Genomic DNA, 19,567 nt, shown 5'->3' with positions numbered 1-19,567 from the left:
AGAGGAGGATTATTGATTATTGTTTATTTGTATTGGTCAAAGAGTATTGTGGAGAGGTGGGTGCATTGTGCACCGCTGTTTATTAATAAAGTCAACTATTGGACTTTTACCTGGTGTCTAAAGTATTGTCTGAGGGTTCAAGAGGATGATAGCACCCTCTATCTGTCACAGTGGCGTAGCTGGCAGGATTCTCTGGCCGCCGTTTTGGCAGAGGACCTGTATATAAATTTTCTGTGGGCAGAGAACCCTAGGAAGACAACATTTAGACACGCAGCAACAGCACTGGAACCCACCTTCAACAAGTCCGAGATGGGGAAAAAGAAGCAGAAGCAGTGCGGCAGCGGAGGAGATCCACTCTCCATGGCTGACACACGGGAGGGATTACAGAGCGGCTGCGCAGAGCGGGAGAAGTCTCCGGAGGAAGATAAATACACCAAGGTATGTGCCGGCATATTTAACGAACATATTTTTAAAACATCTCATTTAGTACCATGCACATACCTCAGAGGATGTCATCCGGAGGCTCTGCAAGAGGCAGACAAATCTTCCGAAGACAGTGGTGCGCTCTCAGTCGAGCTGGTGGGGAAAACAATGGACTTCCGCAAGTCGGGTGCTGGCAGAGAACACGTGACCTGCCCAGAAGAGTTCTTGGAAGGAAGTGGTCAGCAAAACGCTGCAGTCGGCTTTGCCCACAAGAAGACGGACTTGAACTTTCCGAAGGGGAAGGGGGAGGTGATTGAAGCACCGCTCACCCCACGAAAAGGTAAGGAAGGCTGGGAAATGGCTGATCGATCCGCCGACAAATTAATACGGGCGGATCGCAGTCAGCCAAAGATAGCAGTCCGGTCCTCCAATACAAACTCCAATTCCCAGAAGCCTCCGCAAGACCCGTCAGAGCACGTGCCAGCAGTGGCCGTGTTCATTGGTTCCTGGCCGGTAGGTAAGCAGAATGAGGAAGTAAGCCTACCTCCGGCCGAATTAATTAACTGTTTAGACGTGCGGGAACTCGAGAATTTGATCGAGCCCGTACGAGATATTTTTCAGATGCTAACGGCTATAAAGAAGATAATCGGAGACCTGGGAGCGACGGCCGAAGTGCCGATAAAGAAGGTAGAGGAGTACCTGCGGCGATTTGGTTGAGAGCCTCCTGCATGGATTAATTCGACGGTACAGGTAAGTGAGACCCATACCGTACATAATAGAGGAACGCAGAGTGAACCGGGCCCGCAATTGATCAGTAGCAGGTGCCAATCCTCTGTGAACCCTGCAAGGGGGTTTGGTACATTGACCGAGTGGGCAGGGGAAGCATCGATCGAGCCGGAGCAGCTGAATAGTGCTGTCTCCCGAAGTGATGCAGAGCTGAAGATGCCACCCCAGCTCGTTTACAAATCAAAAGGGGTTCATCAGTAAAATGGTTCTCTTTAACTAATAGAGAGACCAAAACTGTGTACAAACCCCCGATTAAGAAGGAGATCCCAAAAGAGAAACCGGGGTCTCGTAACAAAATAGAAAAGGGAACTGAGAGCTCAAGGGCGGCGCTGGAATTCTCCTCAGTGGGGAAAAGGGTAGAGCCAGCATTTCCTAACTGTTTTCAGTTCTGCAGAGGGAGAGTAGCAGGAGGAAGGAGGCATTGCTATGCATGCCGAAGGCCGGGTCACATTTGGAGATATTGTCCTTGGACAACAGGGGACCAGATGGCTCGTTGGACTAATATTCCCCCGAGGTTTTCCAGGGAATACGAACCAAACATCTACCAAGATCCGACCAGAAATTCCTCCTGGAGGAAGACATCTCTCCTGGGGCTGGCCTCTCCGAATCACGATTCTTCGCTGGGGGGAAAGTACTGTGACACTGTATATGGCCGGCCACTCATCCCGGCCAATACCCCCAGGCTGCCAGATGGAGCCCTCCCTGCAACATGGAGGTGCCCCGAATGCCAGCAGGGAATTATGGACGTTGGAGTTTTCCTTTACAGCCCTGCTGGATACCATGAGGACCGCTAGCAGGGAGGAGCAGCGATTATTTGCCCTACGCCCCGGAAGTACGTCTGAGCCACATGGACAAGGGGAATGACGTGCTTCCGAGTTGAAGAAAAAGGAGTTTTTATCTGACCTGAAGTGTTCCTAGTCACATGGACAGAGAGAGTGAAACACTTCCGGCTCAAGGACTATAAAGGACTGTGGGAAATCCCCAGACAACGAGCTGAGCTGGGTGGAAGGGTGGCAATGCGTCTGGGAGAGGAGGATTATTAATTATTTTTTATTTGTATTGGTTAATAAGTATTGTGGAGAAGATTGTGCTTTGTGCACTGCTGTTTATTAATAAAGTCAACTATTGGACTTTTACCTGGTGTCTGACGTATTGTTCGAGGGTTCAAGAAGACGATAGCGCACTCTGACACAATATTCATATAGATATATCTATATATATATATATATATATATGTATAATTATAAACATCTATAACACATAAAGACTACACCATCCACAATGTAGTGGACATCGTTTAGTGTTTCCTTTATTAATTTAACTCCATTATCTAACAAATCTTGTTTTTTAACCCATTATTAAAGTAATTAAATAATTTTATATCCAGCCTGTTAATACAATCTGGTGTTGTTGGGGGAGCCAAGATTTAAATCCCGAACTCTGAACAATAAGCAGTGTTGCCATTTAACACAGTGCTTCTCAACCACTCGGCCGCGGGTTCCCGACAATGGGGTTGCAAGTTGCTATTGTTTATATGGGTAGTGGGGTCAAGGTGTTTCATGAAGTGGATCCCCCTCCCACTGTCACAATCAAGCTACATATATGGGAAAAAGTGGGTCACGACACCCGAAAGGCTGAGATACACTGCTCTACCAAATCTTACATTTTATGATATAATACTTTGTTGTCAATGAGTTTAATAACAAGAAAACAAGTTAAACAGCTATTCATGCACTATCAAAAAGCAAGTGTCAACTCTAAAGAGTCCAGGATGGCCAAGATCATTTATTGGTTATAAATTACTTATTCTAATACCCGCTTCAGGGCCACAGGGACCTTATTCGAGTTGCATGGGGTGCAAGGTAGGAAAACTTTAAAGTGAGTGCCAATCTCTTTCAAGGCATACTCACTCACATTTGCCCATACTTTACAGAAGAAAATTAAAATTGTCTCTATGATGGTGGGTGAAAACCCCACCCACACATGGAAACAACACACAAACCCCATACATTGACAATGATCTAACTCTGACCTAACACTGCTAAACACTGTGGCACCCTTAATGGAAATAGTACCATCTTTAGAGACAGAAATGTCACTGGGGACGACCAACTGTCCTCTACCATGAATTATTAGAATATCACTTGCACTCCCCCAGTAGACGCATACAGCATTGCTTATTTAACGTGAGAACAGAGCTTCAGATATGTAATTCATATATATTACCTATCCACAATTTTGGTGACATTGCCAGCCAGTGCAAGGTCACCTGTTCTGCAGGCCTCACTAAGTGATATTTCATTGTAACAAGTTATAATAAAACATATATCCTGGGCTGACAGCTCATTATAATTTGTGTCGGGCATTGGTAGGTCACTTACCCATAGAGCAAAAGTAAAGCAATAAGTGCTGGAAGATTGGCAGGAGAAGTGTAGGCCTTCTTGTTAAAAGCAATGAAGATCCCAACCACCAGAGCAGTGCTTACTGAATAGTTTAGCTGGAAAAACAAGGCACAGTATCAGAAACAGTAATACATTAAAGTAACTAATTATAATTCTGATTTATCAGTAATGTTTTATTCACTTAAAATTGAATCATTAAGTGTTTAAACACATATTTGCAATATTTCTATTTTGGCATTATCATACTAATGCTACTGTGGTAACAATGTGACTGGTCCTCTTGCCCTACAGTTCCAGGAGAGTACAAGTCTGCATGTTCTCTCAATTTCTGTATGGGTTTTTCCCCAACACCCTAAGTGCTCTAAACGGGTCAGATGTGAGGAGTGTGTGTGTGCACGCAAGTGTGATCACCTCACCCACTGTAGGTTATGGGGTTGTACGCAGTGCTACTAGGATAGGCTCTGGCACCTTGAGCTCACAAAGAAATTAGCAAGGCTATAAAATGAATGACTAACAGCAACATTCTACTACACTTTCATAATTATTATTTACATCTATGTCATAATTTCTTACAGTGCATGTTGGCATATGGTGTTTGAAAGTTTACAGGTGGCGCAGTGGTAGTGCTGCTGCCTCGCAGTTAGGAGACCCGGGTTTGCTTCCCGGGTCCTCCCTGCGTGGAGTTTGCATGTTCTCCCCGTGTCTGTGTGGGTTTTCTCCGGGTGCTCCGGTTTCCTCCCACAGTCCAAAGACATGCCGGTTAGGTGGATTGGCGATTCTAAATCGGCCCTAGTGTGTGCTTGGTGTGTGGGTGTGTTTGTGTGTGTCCTGTGGTGGGTTGGCACCCTGCCCAGGATTAGTTCCTGCCTTGTGCCCTGTGTTGGCTGGGATTGGCTCCAGCAGACTCCCGTGACCCTGTATTCGGATTCAGCGGGTTGGAAAATGGATGGATGGAAGTTTAGAGGATTATTTATCTGCTATGGGTAAGGAGGTGGGGAGTGTCATGTAGGATTTGTCTTAATTCTTTAACCTTGCCCAAAATGTTCCCAGGCAGTTTGTCTTGATTAACTGCCACTATGGAAAGTCATACAGAACACCATGACTGAGGTGTACTGCAGCTCACCACCATAGCAGGTAACAGATGTGCAAATCTCCCAGGGCAGTTCTTGACCAATCCTAAAAATAAGAACAGAAACAGAAATATATGTTTCAAGAAAACGCCTTACAGTATACATTATGTGCAAGAGCGGCGTTTAGGGGTGACAAGTGGGCCTACTTTTGTGGTCTACGTGTCCCATTTGATGACACCCTTTGCCCTCCAAAGCAGGACTTGGGGAGAATGTGGGCTGTGATATAAAATGTGTGTCAAGAAGCCAAAGATTTCCATTGATTTAGGGTTGATACAAAGGCTTGATCTCTCTCATATTTTCTATCCATGGAGGAGGACAAGGCTGCCTCTCGCTGAAGCCAAATTTAGACAGGCCATGCTGCATCAAAGGCCATGCCAGGCTGAGCACAAGACCAAACAATAAGACAGTGAGCCACCTGGTCCTCTACTATCAGTTTGTATTATTTTGTTAATACTCACATTGTTTATAATTTTGGACATACTGTCTATAATACATAAATGAATGTGTAGCTTTTTTTTTGTCTTATTGCCTGGGGTCATTGATACAAAAGACAGTGTAACACATGAAGGCTATAGCTGGGATTTAGGGACATTTTGTTAAGGTTTACATAATAAAGACTATACCCTAATACCCTACCATGACAAAAAAAGCATATCCATGAACTGTAATTGAAAAACAAAAGATGTAAGCCAGGAGCTGAGAAGTTAATAAGGAAGATGAATAAATGAAAACTAAGATGTTTGTACTGGAATCCATCAAATTTGGGTAATTGCGGGTCTATTGCACCGATCTTTATATCATCACATAGATGATGTAATGCATGTGACTTTCAGGACCTCTATCCAGGGCAGCCATCAATGCAAAATAACTACCACAAGACAAAATGGCAGTGACTGGAAGTAAACAAAACTAATACTGAATAATTTGAAAATTTAATTGATAAACCCTCTGAAGCAAATAAAAAGGACCCAGGAAGCGAACCCGGTCCCTAACAAGGAAAAAAAACTAATATTGAATAATTTGAAAATTTAATTGATAAACCCACTGAGACAAGGCCATCTGTATGTTTATGTGTTTTTTTTACCCTTTTCAGTACTCTTGGGAGTCTTGTTTTAAATTAAAGCCCATATTCTTTCTCCTCAAGTGGATTCCTTATGGTATAATAATTGGTGTGTTAAACATCTGGCATGTTGGTGGCTACAGAATAACACCAAAATGGCATCCCTGGAGACAGGGGGGAAATAATGGATAAGACATCATATAGCCACTCATTGTAACTCAAGTTGTATATTGCAGCACTGAGAAATAAATGTTAGTGAAAGCTTAATGAATATTTGGTAATTAAGCACAGGAAAATGGAAGTAATGGGTCATCAAGTCAAGTCTATCTTCTCTGTAAAGAAGCTTTGTCCTGCCTGGATAAACCCTACATTACTTGTAACACTGGGCTGTCAGACAAATGAGAGGAGAACAAGAAAATGTATCGTTAGATATTTCTAGTGTGTTGGTGTTCTGTTTCCCCCTTCATTTCCTTAACTTCTCTCTCTTCTTGACCATACAGAAAAAAAATCCACAACTCCATTTAATTGTCCAAGCGCTAGGAAGTGCAACTACTACAAGGTTCAGGCCAAGCAGAAAAGAACACAAGGTAATACAGTCTGTCCTCTGCTATCTCTCCATTCACCTCTTTTACAAACTCAGAGTGACAGGGTGCAGTGTCCTACCCTGGCAGCGCTGTGTATAAAGCAAAACAGGATGCTAGCTCATTGCAGGTACACTTACTCATACCCACACTTCGTTATAGATGGATAATTTATAGTTACGCAGAAGAGAAGATACAGACTCCACACAGATAGTGCACAAGCTGCGATTCAAAATCCAGACTCTGGAGCTGTAAGGTACAAATAATTATGGCTACATAATCGTGTTTCCCATTTTGAAACCTGCCTCCTACAATTCAGAATCACAGGGAGTTGGAGTTTATCTTAGTGACCTCAGGCAAAAAAATCTGGATCAATCTGGTCAATCACAGAGCACATTTGCTCACATTGCGACAACTTAGAGTCACCAATCAACTTTATGTACATGTTTTTGAGAGGTTTTAAGAAACTAGAGTGATTGGAGAAAACACAAATTTACACAGGGAGATCACGCAAACTCCACGCAGACAGCAACCAAATTGGAACTTGCCGGGTGGCAGAACTAACCACAGCACAGCCATTATGTGTCTATCCTGTTCTGTCTTTTATAAATAAAAATAACAAAGTGGAGACATCTTAAATGCAATAAATATGGATTATAAATCTATTTACAGTAGTAAAACGTACAAGGGTTGTATCCATACTGAAACATGCACAGAATGATCTGGTGGGTTTAATATTGGACACAGTATGTTCAAAGTGTTTGCACAGCTACGAGATCTCCGCAAGATCAGAGGGCTTCTAAGGGACCCCCATGAAGGCAGGTACTACTACCACCGAGAGAGACATTGTGGAGGAAGTGACCTTAGTTGCAGCTTTTAAGATATCATTTAGACTTCAATGCTTATCCAAGTTGTGAATTCTTGTTTTTAAGGGAGTAACTTTATCCAAGGAAGCGCTTACCATATCCCAGAAGAAGTTTGCTATCCAGTAAACCGATGGACTCACACCACTGACAAACTGTAGATGTTTGGCTTTGGTGACCCGTTCTTGAATAAGGTAGAGGACAAAACTTGCAGGGATGAAGGACATGGCAAAGATTACACAGATTGCCACCACGGTATCAACAGAGGTAGTAAGCCTGCAGATCAATTTAAACTTTATTTGTCAAAAAAGTGAGGAAATATTTTAAACATAGCGTCATTTTTGCCCTTACTGCGGACCTGTATCCTGTGTTACTCACACTGTGACTTCAGAGAGTTGCTCCTTTGTCAGGTTCAATGGGTGGTTGATGACGGTGATTCCATAATCCTCGGGATTTTTACCAAAAGGTAAGTTTGCTCTGAGAATTGCGTTGTTTGCTACATTTACAAAAGACACCATGGAGTGCCATCCTTTGTTGTTGAACCAAACCTGGAAAATGAAATGGAGTGAACTTCACAAAGCAAAAAAGCATTAATAATAATCAATGTGTCTTGTTCATTTTACTTTGAATTGTACTCTTATTTTTCATTGTAAAGTGCCTTGAGAAAAATATAAAACATAAAAAATATCTAAATTAAAGTTCAGTTTCTTGTGAAGCTGTTCTAGCAATTTTCTGCAGGGCATCATTTTTGTATTTGCCGTAGTACACTGGTTAGTGTGTGGCAGTAGTAATAGTAGTGGAAGTATTGTCATGTGGACAGAGTACAATGAAACTGCGATCAGCATGCTACACATTGCCACTCTCCAGCACCATGATAAGCAAGAATATATCAAACACAGGACTTCATTTTATTAAATAGAAAACACAAATCAACTTACGTGACGAACTCCTTAGCACTGTTTTCTATGTTCTCATTCCCTAAAACCTACTGGGTGGCACATAAGAACGTGAACCTGCAATCAGTATCTCAACGAGTAAATCTTATTTCATATTGAGCCATTAAGAGGCACTTTACACAGCAAAGAGACCACCTTAAAGTAGCAAACTAGAGTCAGCTATAGACCAATATAACCAGTCTCAGGGCTAAAGAAGTAGGGGTGCCAATTCTACCAATCACAGTAAAATAATTGATCACTTACTGAATCATCTTGTATTCTACATTATCTTGTTAATTTGAACTGTGCTTTTGTTTACTGTTAAAGTGCCTTAGAAGTGCTTTGTAAAGGATGCTAATGGCCTGAGACGTATTGACATTGCAACATCCTCACTCCATTAGGCTAAATTACTATCCCAGCTCGGCAGATACCTGTGTGGAGTCTGTACGTTCTCTCTCCACTTATTTTCACCTATGTTTGCTTGTTTTTTTTTCCTGCTGGTATTCTGGGGTCTCCTCCCACATGCAAATGGTGTGTGAAGTGAGTTGACTTTAAATTGGCCCAGAAAGAATTACATTAGAGTGCTATGTGATGGGCATCAGTGAACTGGATTAAGCAGATTTAAAATAGATGGATGGATTATTGTGTATTGTATGATTAATTTGCTATAGTTACAATGTTAATGATCACATGAGTGATACATAATCTGCTCTTTTAAAACAGTATGTATGTACTGTATTTATTTCTTATTTTTGGGTTTTTGCAATTTTTTTTTATTATCTTTGTTATGGTGCTCACATTTTCAAAACAAAATTCTGCTTTTAGGACAGAGTGGGAAGTCTTGGTCTCTTAGATACCATTGCATCTTGATGCCCCGACAGTTTCCTGGATTATGGACTACCTGACTAACAGAGAGCAGTTTGTGAGGATGAGGGACTGTGTGTTAAAAATGATGGTGAGTAACACTGGAGCACCTCAGGGAGCTGTCCTGTCCCCCTTTCTGTTTACCCCTCTACATAACAGACTTCCAGCACAGTCCCAGAGTTTGCCATCTACAGACATTTTCAGATGAGTAGTCCATCGTAGGCTACATTAATAATGGAGAGTAATGGAGATTATGGGAGGGTTGTTTAGGACTTTGTCATGTGGTGCAGAGAGAACCACCTGCAACTCAAGCTCAGCAAGACAAAAGCTGGTGGTTGACTTCCACTGAGCCAAGGGGCCTTTGAGACCAATCGGCAGCCAAATGGAAGCTGTGGAAGTGGTGCAGAGCTACAAGCAGCTGGGGTTCACATAAACAACAAACTGGACTGGTATGAAAATGCAGTGGCACTGCACAAGAAGGGCCAGAGCACACTGTACTTCCAAAAGAGGTATTTCGATGAATGCAGCAATCTGCTAGAAATGTTCTACTAGTCTATAGTAGCCAGTATGTTGCTCTACGCTGTAGCCTCTTGCAGAAGAAACTTGGGCCCAAAAGAAGCACAATGCCCAAACATCCTCCCTACTAATTGTCTTCATCATTTTATACAATTCTATTATACCACCTCTTAATTTACTTAAAGTGAAAGATCTAACTCTGTCTTCAGTCTTTTGTCATTGCTCAAGCTCTGCATTGCTGGAATAACTCTAGTGGCTTTCGTAATTCGTCCCACCTTAAATTGCTTCTTAAATCCCTTCACACCTCTCCGCCAGCATCCTTTGTTCTCTAAATGTGCTGATAAAGAGAAGCTGGGAGCAGCTGGCTATTCCATCCCCCACCAGTTTAGAACGTTCACGAACTTCTCTCAGCTCATGCCTTGATTGAGTATCTGGGAGTGAAGTGGAGTCTTAGAGTGGAAATAATAGATCTAATGTCCTACTTGTAACTTCAGAACATAGAACTTAAGATGCAAAGGCACTATGTAGGGCAGCGGTTCTCAAACTGTGGCGCACGGGGGCATCGAATAAATGAACAAGACATCAAAATTAATTTTTTACATTTTTATTTCGAATTTAAATTTGCAAGCATATAATCACAACGAATGCATTATAACTAAAATTAAAATAAAACATTTCTAAGGCACAAATCTAATGACTAATTGATGAGCGGTGCTGCTGCTGCTGCTTTTATAGTCGCGTATTTTCAATCCAGAAAGTTTGAGACGTATCGGTATCTGTCGCGAGCATTCGGGTAACAGTAGATCAGGTGATAATGCGGTACGACTGCACCACATTGGCTGCGTAGCTAATTTTGCCAAATTGATTTAAATAATTTACTGCGTATTGGTTTATTTTCATGATACAATTATATTACAACTTACAACTATAATATTTGTTGGACGAAAATATGTTCGTCTCGCACAGATTGACTTCATCGGTGCCCTCGTTTATGAGATTTTTTAAAATTAAAACATATTTAATCGTTTCTTTACATAAAAAAATAATTAAATAAGAATAAATAATTTATTCTTTGTTTTTGGGATTAGAATTACTACCAAAAACCACACAAGGCATTTTAACAGTTATTAAAGCACTTTAAAAAAATAAATTGCAAATATTTCATTGAAGTTAGCTGAACACTTGCAGATCTTATGGAAGCAAAAATGATAGGATACCGCAACACCGCACGAGTATCATACCTTTGTTAGTCGTATCAATGGTTATTCTCATCTATCTTATATTATGCAGGGGGCGCAGAATTTGGGGTGCAAAATACAAAAGTATGAGAACCGCTGATGTAGGGGAACGCTTCATACATGAGTTGGTGCATTACTGGCACTTCTGATTTAATCACAAGAAAAACTTACTACATCGCCATCTTTTCTTCAAGCCAATCCCACCTTGAAGTGCTTATATTTCCTCATATTGATTATAATAACTGAAATTATAGGTTAATTTTAAGACATTTTGTTGACTTTTCTCCTTTAAATTTGCGGTGGATTTTCAACATTTTAGTCACAAAATAAAGCTTTAGTCACTAAGGAACGTTTCTACTTTTCCAAGGAAATGCTTACCTTAACATTGTATTCAGTTTCCATATCCTTAAGGAAATCTTGCAGCTCCATTAGAACTTTTTTGCTAATTCTTCCCTGTGGAAGTATATAAAATACAGTATTGAAGACTGGAGCTTTTGTAGCCACTAACAACTCTTAGAGAAAAGATATGCTCCATTTCAAATAGTCATTGCTGAGATTATGTGATTCTCTAACCTGCCTCTCATTTTCTAGTTTGCACGGTGTAAGGCAGCGGCCCCTAACTCAGGTTCTGCAAGGTCGCAGTGATTTTTGGTTTGCCTTGTATCCAATTTTACAATTACAGACCCATCCCTGCTGTGAATGGACCGTGTTAATCTGTGTGCTTATGTGGCTTTGCAGCACACTAACACTAATACACCTGACATTTCTGACATTGTTTGTCTTGTCATCTGTATGTTTTGAACCTAGAGCAGCTCAGTATGTATTGTTATCTGGCAGCTAGTTACGGGAAAAAATTGTGATTTAGGATTTGGAATCTTAAAAGGTGAGTGAGTTAAAATCAAAGACAAAAAGAATATTCCATTAACTGCAGTAATTAATTACTACTACTATTACAACTACTACTACTAACTATGAAGTCACTGGAATGAATAACTGCAGCCATTTCAGCCCTCCAGGAACTGATACCTCACACTGTCATGTGGTCAGCACTCCATTTTACCTTTAAAGTAGGCAACTGCATCTGTGGAATTAGGTGCTACTCTCTAATCTACTTTTTTTAATCCTATGCATCTTTTCACAACCCTCGCTTGGGTTACAGTCGCTCAATAATGGAATAATGCTTAGATAGATACCAAAGTAGAAAATATTTTGAACATCTGTATCGGCCCCAGTTTTAAATTCTTATCCTCTATACGCAAGAGACAATGTGGGGGTTGGTGGCAGGATTGGCACTCAAGCCACTGAAAAAAACCTCACACTCTTCCAGTGTGGTGCGGTGGTGTCACCCGTGTTGCATGGGTACACTTGAGTCCCAATCCGGATGATTCATTATGTGAATGTGATGGGCGTGGAAACACGCTGTAATCAGTGCATGCTCCCAACGTCCTCCTCCTCCTTTACGGCTAGAAAAGAAGGACCTGAGTTCCACTCTTTGCTGAAAGTTAAAGGTACTATTCCATGATGAAAAACAGATCTCTGCAAAGTGATCTAAGATAATTGTCTTATATAATATGCTACCGTGGCTGTCCGTTTGTCTGTCCAGGATTTGAAATCACCTGCAGCTCGCACAGCGTTTGACCTATGGACCTGAAATTTGGTACACGTATACTATGTGAATTTCCCCTTGGGATTAATAAAGTATCTATCTATCTATCTATCTATCTATCTATCTATCTATCTATCTATCTATCTATCTATCTATCTATCTATCTATCTATCTATCTATCTATCTATCTATCTATCTATCTATCTACTACATGACGTCTACAGCTTTCTGGTTGATGATTAACCTCCAAGGTTATTCCTCTTTTTATTTTTATTTTATTATATTGTAGAATCAACTCTCGGCTGTGGCCATCAGGGCGGCTGTGTGGCGCATGTGTACAGGAGCCGTTCTCATCCATACCACCTTCACTGTCACTTCCCCTACCTCTTCATATCTTGAATCATTCTTAAGTCTTCAATCTGCCTCATGTCCCAGCTTAAGTGAAAAATTAAGGAAAATGTACTAGATAATTGGGACACAAACACCGACTTATTCATTTTTGATGTGAAAAGATGCTGACAAAAGAAGAGAAGAAGCGGGCTGCTAGGGTGGAGAAAAGAAGAGCTGCTCAGGAAGCAGCATGAACATCAACCTCTGAGCAAACAAATGCTAAACGTAAAGAGAAAGAGTATAAGAACTAGGAATGTTCAAATCAAATGGATTCACTGCACGTTTCTGGTTACAGATATAAAACACAAAATAACTGATCGCATAGATTGCATAGGAATTCACCCATGCAAGTCAATATGTAGGTGTTTTAAATGAAAATACACTTCCTGCTTTACAAGAAATAAGAAAATATATTAATAATAGTAATAATATAATGCGCATGTAGTAAGCAAACATACATGTAAACCCTAGACTTTTTCACCTACATTTAAATACGAATGAATATATAAATATTTTAATATACATAACCTTGATTTCTGTATAATTTGACAGCCCTATTTAATATGCATGTGCTAAAATGAATTAAGGAAGTGAAAGTTAATTGTTAATAATTCCATAATTTAAAAAAAAACCTTAATAAGATAAAAGCTCAGTGGTCCAAACACTACATTTGTAAACTTCATGTTACATTTTACCATGGAATCCGTTTTCACCTATTAGTTTATACTGAGTTAGATAAACAACAACAATGTCAATCTCTTCTTACCCCTGTCACATTAAGCAGCCGTCCGATTTGGCTAAAAGTTTCAGCTGCAGTCTGAGTGTTGACATCGAGTACTGGCAGCTGTCCCCCAAATGAAATTCCTCCATACCTATGAAAGAAAGTTTATTATTAGCAGCAGCTCATTTCACTGTGCTGACAATATGTGTTTGAGAGAAGCCTAACAACTGAAGGCATCTAGAATCCATAATGTCGTAATATAATTCTTAAACTGGAGGGAATTAACATCTGCCGGGCGAAAAGCAAGTATAACCCGGGGTTTTGTGGTCTGACCTGGTGATGGCTATGAAATGGAAACTGATATGCAGTATGTGATAAGCCCCCAATTCTCGAGCAAAATTATTTTCAGAACTGAACTCAGTATTAAAATGCAAAAGTTGTATGATTCATGGGATAGAAGTAGCAAAACCAATTTAATCTTTGGGTAGCATCAGTGTTCAAATCAGGTGTTTACTGAAGCATACCACAGGTAAAAAAGTATTTTGGTTGAACATGTGTTTGACGGAGCATTTCTTATCACAGCACTCACTCTACTTTGCGCCCTGTTTTAAAGTTCTATTCTTGATCTGTTTAGCTCCTTATTTTACTTTACCTTTCAGGTTGGCTGTGTACCATCATTTCTAAGTTTATATTACAGTTATCCTTTATTTGTGTATTTCATTTTAAGACTTCTATAGAACCTGTCAGGTGTACAACCAGGGTCTTCCTGAAGCCTAGCAGTGGTTCGTTTCTTTTATCTGTTGTGTGTATTTATTCCTAATATCTTCTTAGCCTTGCCACCATACAATGAATGTCGATTGATCAATAACCATAGAATTATCTTGGAGTGGCAACAAAAGGTGGCATCATAGTCAGTGAAATGTCCCTGTGTCTATACATAGGCTGGAGAATTCCTGTCAAAAAGTGTCAAGAACCCATACTGAGGATGCTTCTACATAAATTTAATTAATAAAAACTGAAAATGAAACCATAACACTGTAGGAGTATTTCTTCAAAGGGGTAAAACTCCAGGTGGTATGACTGAGACTTTAAACGTTCATGGTGTGACATTCAGTCAGACTCTTCTACAGTGCAGAACCGGTTAGTGTATGCATACACAATATAATTCATAATTATAGTTTTCTATGTGAAACGTCACAACGGCAGAATTTCAGAAAGAAAAATATATGCTTGGAACCTCTTGTACACTATGATGGGGTGCCTACCTGTAAAATACCAGGTAGCAGAAAACAGAAAGGCAGATACCAGACAAAACCAACCACCAAAAAGAACTATAAATCTACTTGGCATGAAACTGTGGTGCCAGAGAGGTCAATAGAACACAGACACAAATATAAATCAGGCAAGGGCACCAGTGCAGGACAGAGAGTAGTGCCATGGATAGAAACAAAACACGGGCACAGCCGCCAGAGTTCCTGACTCTCTAATAAGAGAGAAAAAGAATGAAAGCAAAGAGCCTAACAAGAGGCCACAAGACCTGGCCAAATGGTAACAAGAACAAGGTTCTTGTTTAGGGAAATCTGCAGACATTTTGATCAAATTAAAGGTCCACTAGTGGGCCACTAGTCACTTTTTCACTGTTTGTGCAGTAAATGGGTATGAATGCAAAGAAGAAGGACAAAATTTGTCTTTTAATAATGGGCAGGAAGTAAGCTGCATTGGGCACCAAGAGCTTCTAGGAGACGTTCCAGTCTGATGAGCCTGAAGGCAAAAAAGGCTGCCTGTGACTCTTGAAGTGGGGAGCTTTAAAACCACCTCATTCCTGGGATACTGCTTAGTCTGGAGCAGAGAGGAGAGTTTAGGATGGAAGTTCATTGTGGGAAGAAAAAGTACAAGGATGTTGGGAGGGACAGGAGATTAGAGTTGTGTGATACTTGGTGGGTGAACATGTGAGCAAGCTATCCCACCTGACAGATATGAGGAGCTTGCTTTTATGATTTATGGATTCATTTTATAATAGCAGTACCATTTCTTATATTGTTGGGCTCCTTTACAGAAACACCACAAGCGCATCTTCTCCATTTACTTTAACAAGCTCTAAACAGAAAACACTCTGTGCCCCAACAGATTTAGTTGAATATATAGAACTGCAAATAAAGAGTGTAATTCTTCCTTTTTAATACATATGGATTCCATTTTTATAACATATACCACATATTAGGTGATTGTAATTTATTTGGACTGGCTGATTTGGTAAGTAAGAGAGCTTGCACTGGATTGTTTAGTTTTCAACAGTTTTGTAGTGAGATGAAGGTAATTTACAGTGGCAGACTTCTTGGAACTTAGTGGGTTTTTTTTTTAATTATTTGTTGTTAAGACATTATCAGATGAGACTCCATTTTTCACAGCCCACTCTTTCAGCTATGAGCATCACACAGAGAGCATGTGCACACAGCCTTGATAAGAGATGCCTTAGGAGTGCAGTGTTGCTTGTGGCCCAGAGTTGGGCAATTTACATACTTTACACCATATTTAAGGAAACGTTTTTGTGGGCAAAAGAACTATGATAAACTTTTTAGTAAATATAGGAGAAAATGTAACAATACACTTTTAAGAAAATGTCTAAAAATACCAATTCATAGATAAACAAGCAATGGCATTTGTGCCAGACCTTCCATTCACCTTCTTGCTACTTTTCTAGTAAGGTAGGAAGCTGTCAGCCCTCCTTCAGTGCTTTGCTGTGACATTTTTTCTTTTCGGCCTGGGGTGCATTTACGTACATCTTTTACATGAAACGTTAGACTCATCCATGTTGTGTACAAGTTGATCATTTAGGCTCTTAGACTGGGATGATAATATGTGACACTGCAGCAGCCAGGCTCAAAAAAGAAGAGGATGACTTTACATATTTTAAAATGAATCTACTATTGCACACTTCAATTTACTGCAAGCATGTGGCTCAGTACTAAAAGGTATTGGACAAGAGAATATAAGTTTGACTCACTGTGCGATCCTGACCACAAGTCTAACCAACATATTTTCCACTTACAGAATAAACTTAGGTAAATAATAAGAGCCTTGAAATTGTGTTTACTTTATGAAGGCGCTATATAAATCAAAGGGTGTTTCATTATTTGTGTTCAATGTACTGATATATTTAGCACTTGTGATGGAACCGGGCCAATAGCGAGCCCCAAACTCCAACACAAACACACAGAGTCCCAGTTTCAAATAATGAAGTGGTTTATTCCACACAATACCTCCAAAGTGAGAAAGCACTAAGCACAAATCACAGGTTCTCTCTCTTTCTCCATAATACCTCTCTTCTTCTCACCGCACTTCTTCTCCTCCAGTCGAGTGTTGCTCTACGTCTTCCCAGCTCTGACTTGCCAGGATAAGGAAGTACGGCCCCTTTTATCAAGGACCCAGGAGTGCTTCTACTGCCAGTGTCAGGGCCACTGCCCGATGGAATTACTTCTGGGTCATATGTGTATCTCCCCCCAGCTCTCCCTTGTGGTACCCATGGACCCCTAATGGGCTGTGTTACTGGACTACAATTCTCAGCATTCCTTGCTGGTTCCCAAATGGGCTCTGATAAGGAGGCTCTGCTGCCATCTAGCACCTGGGGGGAATAAACATCCCACAGAGACAGTCCTTCCCTGTCCTCTTCTTCTATTATGGCCAGGGAAGGTATGAAGTCCATGTCCAGTTGGGATGCCTGTCCATTTATCTGGTGCTTCCTGCCTGGGTAATGAACCATTTATTCTAGCCAGGATATCCATCCACCCATTAAGGCTGCCTAGTCCAGGTGCAACCCCCTCCTCTTTCTTGGCTGTGATGCCTTTATGTTCCCACGGGGCCTCCAATCCGGGTAAGGGATCTTCTAGACCCCTGGTTGGGGTGCTCGCCCATTTTGTGTGCATCCTACATACTGAAATCCTAGTCACCCTTTTTGAAGACATCATATATGCTGCCTTTATAGGACAAAGTGGGCATCGTTTATTCTGCTAGACTTTAGTGGCACACCAGGCCTGTTAGGAAAGCAGATTTAACAGAGCTGCAGGTATCCAGCTGCTCAAAACCCCCACTTGCATTCCAAACTAAGTGACTGAACTCCAGTTTGTACCAACATCGGCCTGAACTTCTTCTGATAACAAAGGTGTAAATAAGAGTTGAAATGATATATTTCCAGAAGCTCCTCTGCAAAATACTTGAGCAAGAAGGCGTGATGTTGTAATAACAAAGAGCTGAAAATCAATGAATGACAACTCTGATGGACAGAAGAAATCACTTCTTAGAAGACATTGATTTCATGACAGAAAGTGACTTTAATCCAATCAGGAGAAGTTATAAATTCCCTTAAAACAAGTTACACTCATCCCATCTGGGGTCTCTCTATCTATTTCAGGGGGCACTCTCAAGGGAACTCAGAGGGAATTCCCATGTGAGCTCTACTCTAACACTCCAAAGTGACTGAAAACCTCTGAAACCTGCTCTCTTAACCTAAGAAACTATGACCCACCCTTCCTTGGAAAGCTAAATCTTACCAGCTCTTCTCTTTGTGAACCTGAGAGCAGAGACCCAGTTTGTTAAGTTAAAGAGTGAACCAATCTGAAGGCTGAAAAGCAGCCATCACTTCAAGAAGGGAACTTCACTATCTAAACTCTTTTTGCCAAAAGGAGTAATGCTTTCCCCTATGAAAATGCAGACAACACAGCAAAGGGCTTAACTGAGGAAGTAGTGAACACCACAAACAAATGATCATGCCACAAAAAGAAAGAGTGGACTCCAATGCAACAAGAATCCTCCACTTGAACCCAGAGCAGCAACACAACATCGGACATCACCTTTAAAGACTTGGTATTGTAAAACTGTGCCAACTCTAAACGGCTAATAAACTGCCAACCTCTCTCTGTTACTTGTTTACCTATTTAGTCTGTCTGCGTCCTGTCCTTATATGTCAACATATATATGTAGTTATCATATTACTATAATCTTTGTGTTTATAGATAAATTATATTATTCTGTTTCTTAAAATGATTGTGATTCAGTTACCTTGATATAAGTCTAAAGACTGGAGACCCCTTACTACAATAGAGAATAGTAATTCTTCTTATATCAAAAAAGAGGAAAAATTTTGACAATATTTACAATATGTAATGCAGCACCTGAATGCCGTAATGAGTTACTTTTCACAGTACAATCATCAAATGTGTGTCTCCTGTATCTGAACAGCATATCACCCTGCTGAGCTAAATAACCGCCTCAGTGGGCCAGGAGCCAATGAATGGTATCTTACAGGCAGCAAATCATTTAGTCACTGCAGCCATGTACTTCATTATAGAATAAATAACTGAAAGTCTAAAAATAACTATATCATTCAATCTCATTAACTAAATTGATTCACTTTCTCATAATACTAGAAAGGTCACAGTGCATTGTGTTACATAAAAAGATCCCTCTCCTATTCGCTGAAATTATTACACCAATAATCCCTCACCATCTCAAATTTTTCAAAAGAAATATTTTTTAGTTGTTTTCTCCAGCTCCATTCAGCAACTTAATCTTATGCATTGCGTATATTTTCTTCTTTTACGTTATGCACATTTTCCTTTATTGTTATCTAAGTGTATAACTCACGCTATCTTAGAATAACCTGATAGGTTATAACTCAGTGTGTAACAGATAGAACCTTGATAAGATAAATAGCTTTGCACATTCTTTTGTGATCAAAGCTTTCAGGAAGAGCTGTTCATCACCAAAGAAGCAAGCCAATTATCTATTTGTAACATTACAAGGTCTGGGATTGCACATGGCTATTTGGTGTAAAGAATGGCTCATCCAGGAGACAAGAGAGATAACAGATAGAGAAAAGACCTTATTCCATCAAAGAGAGTCCATCCACCTTGATGTCGAATATGCTCTCCATGTATCAGCTTGACTGATAAATCTAAAAGCCTCCCAACAAGATAACGTCTCGTCTCACACAAATGATACATTTATCTTTATGGAAAATAAGCTTTCTGACTGCAAAGGAAGGGTGTATTTTTAT

At 40.4% G+C, this 19,567-nt stretch overlaps 1 protein-coding gene across 1 annotated transcript in view; it reads right to left on the bottom strand.

The window, feature by feature from the left end:
- The window catches only part of abca4b (ATP-binding cassette, sub-family A (ABC1), member 4b), a 327,352-nt gene that overhangs the window by 49,933 nt on the left and 257,852 nt on the right, over positions 1-19,567 (bottom strand). Inside the window, exons 35-39 of the mRNA XM_039735801.1 lie at positions 13,561-13,666; positions 11,177-11,251; positions 7,624-7,793; positions 7,344-7,521; positions 3,591-3,706 (exon numbers count right to left, since the gene is read on the bottom strand). Of these exons, the coding sequence (XP_039591735.1) occupies positions 3,591-3,706; positions 7,344-7,521; positions 7,624-7,793; positions 11,177-11,251; positions 13,561-13,666 (645 nt within the window). The remainder of the gene's footprint in view (positions 1-3,590; positions 3,707-7,343; positions 7,522-7,623; positions 7,794-11,176; positions 11,252-13,560; positions 13,667-19,567) is intronic.

Source organism: Polypterus senegalus, chromosome 14, assembly GCF_016835505.1.
Source record: "Polypterus senegalus isolate Bchr_013 chromosome 14, ASM1683550v1, whole genome shotgun sequence".
Lineage (NCBI taxonomy): Eukaryota > Metazoa > Chordata > Cladistia > Polypteriformes > Polypteridae > Polypterus > Polypterus senegalus.
Note: the sequence above shows the minus strand (reverse complement) of the source record. Positions and strands in the feature narration are given on the sequence as shown.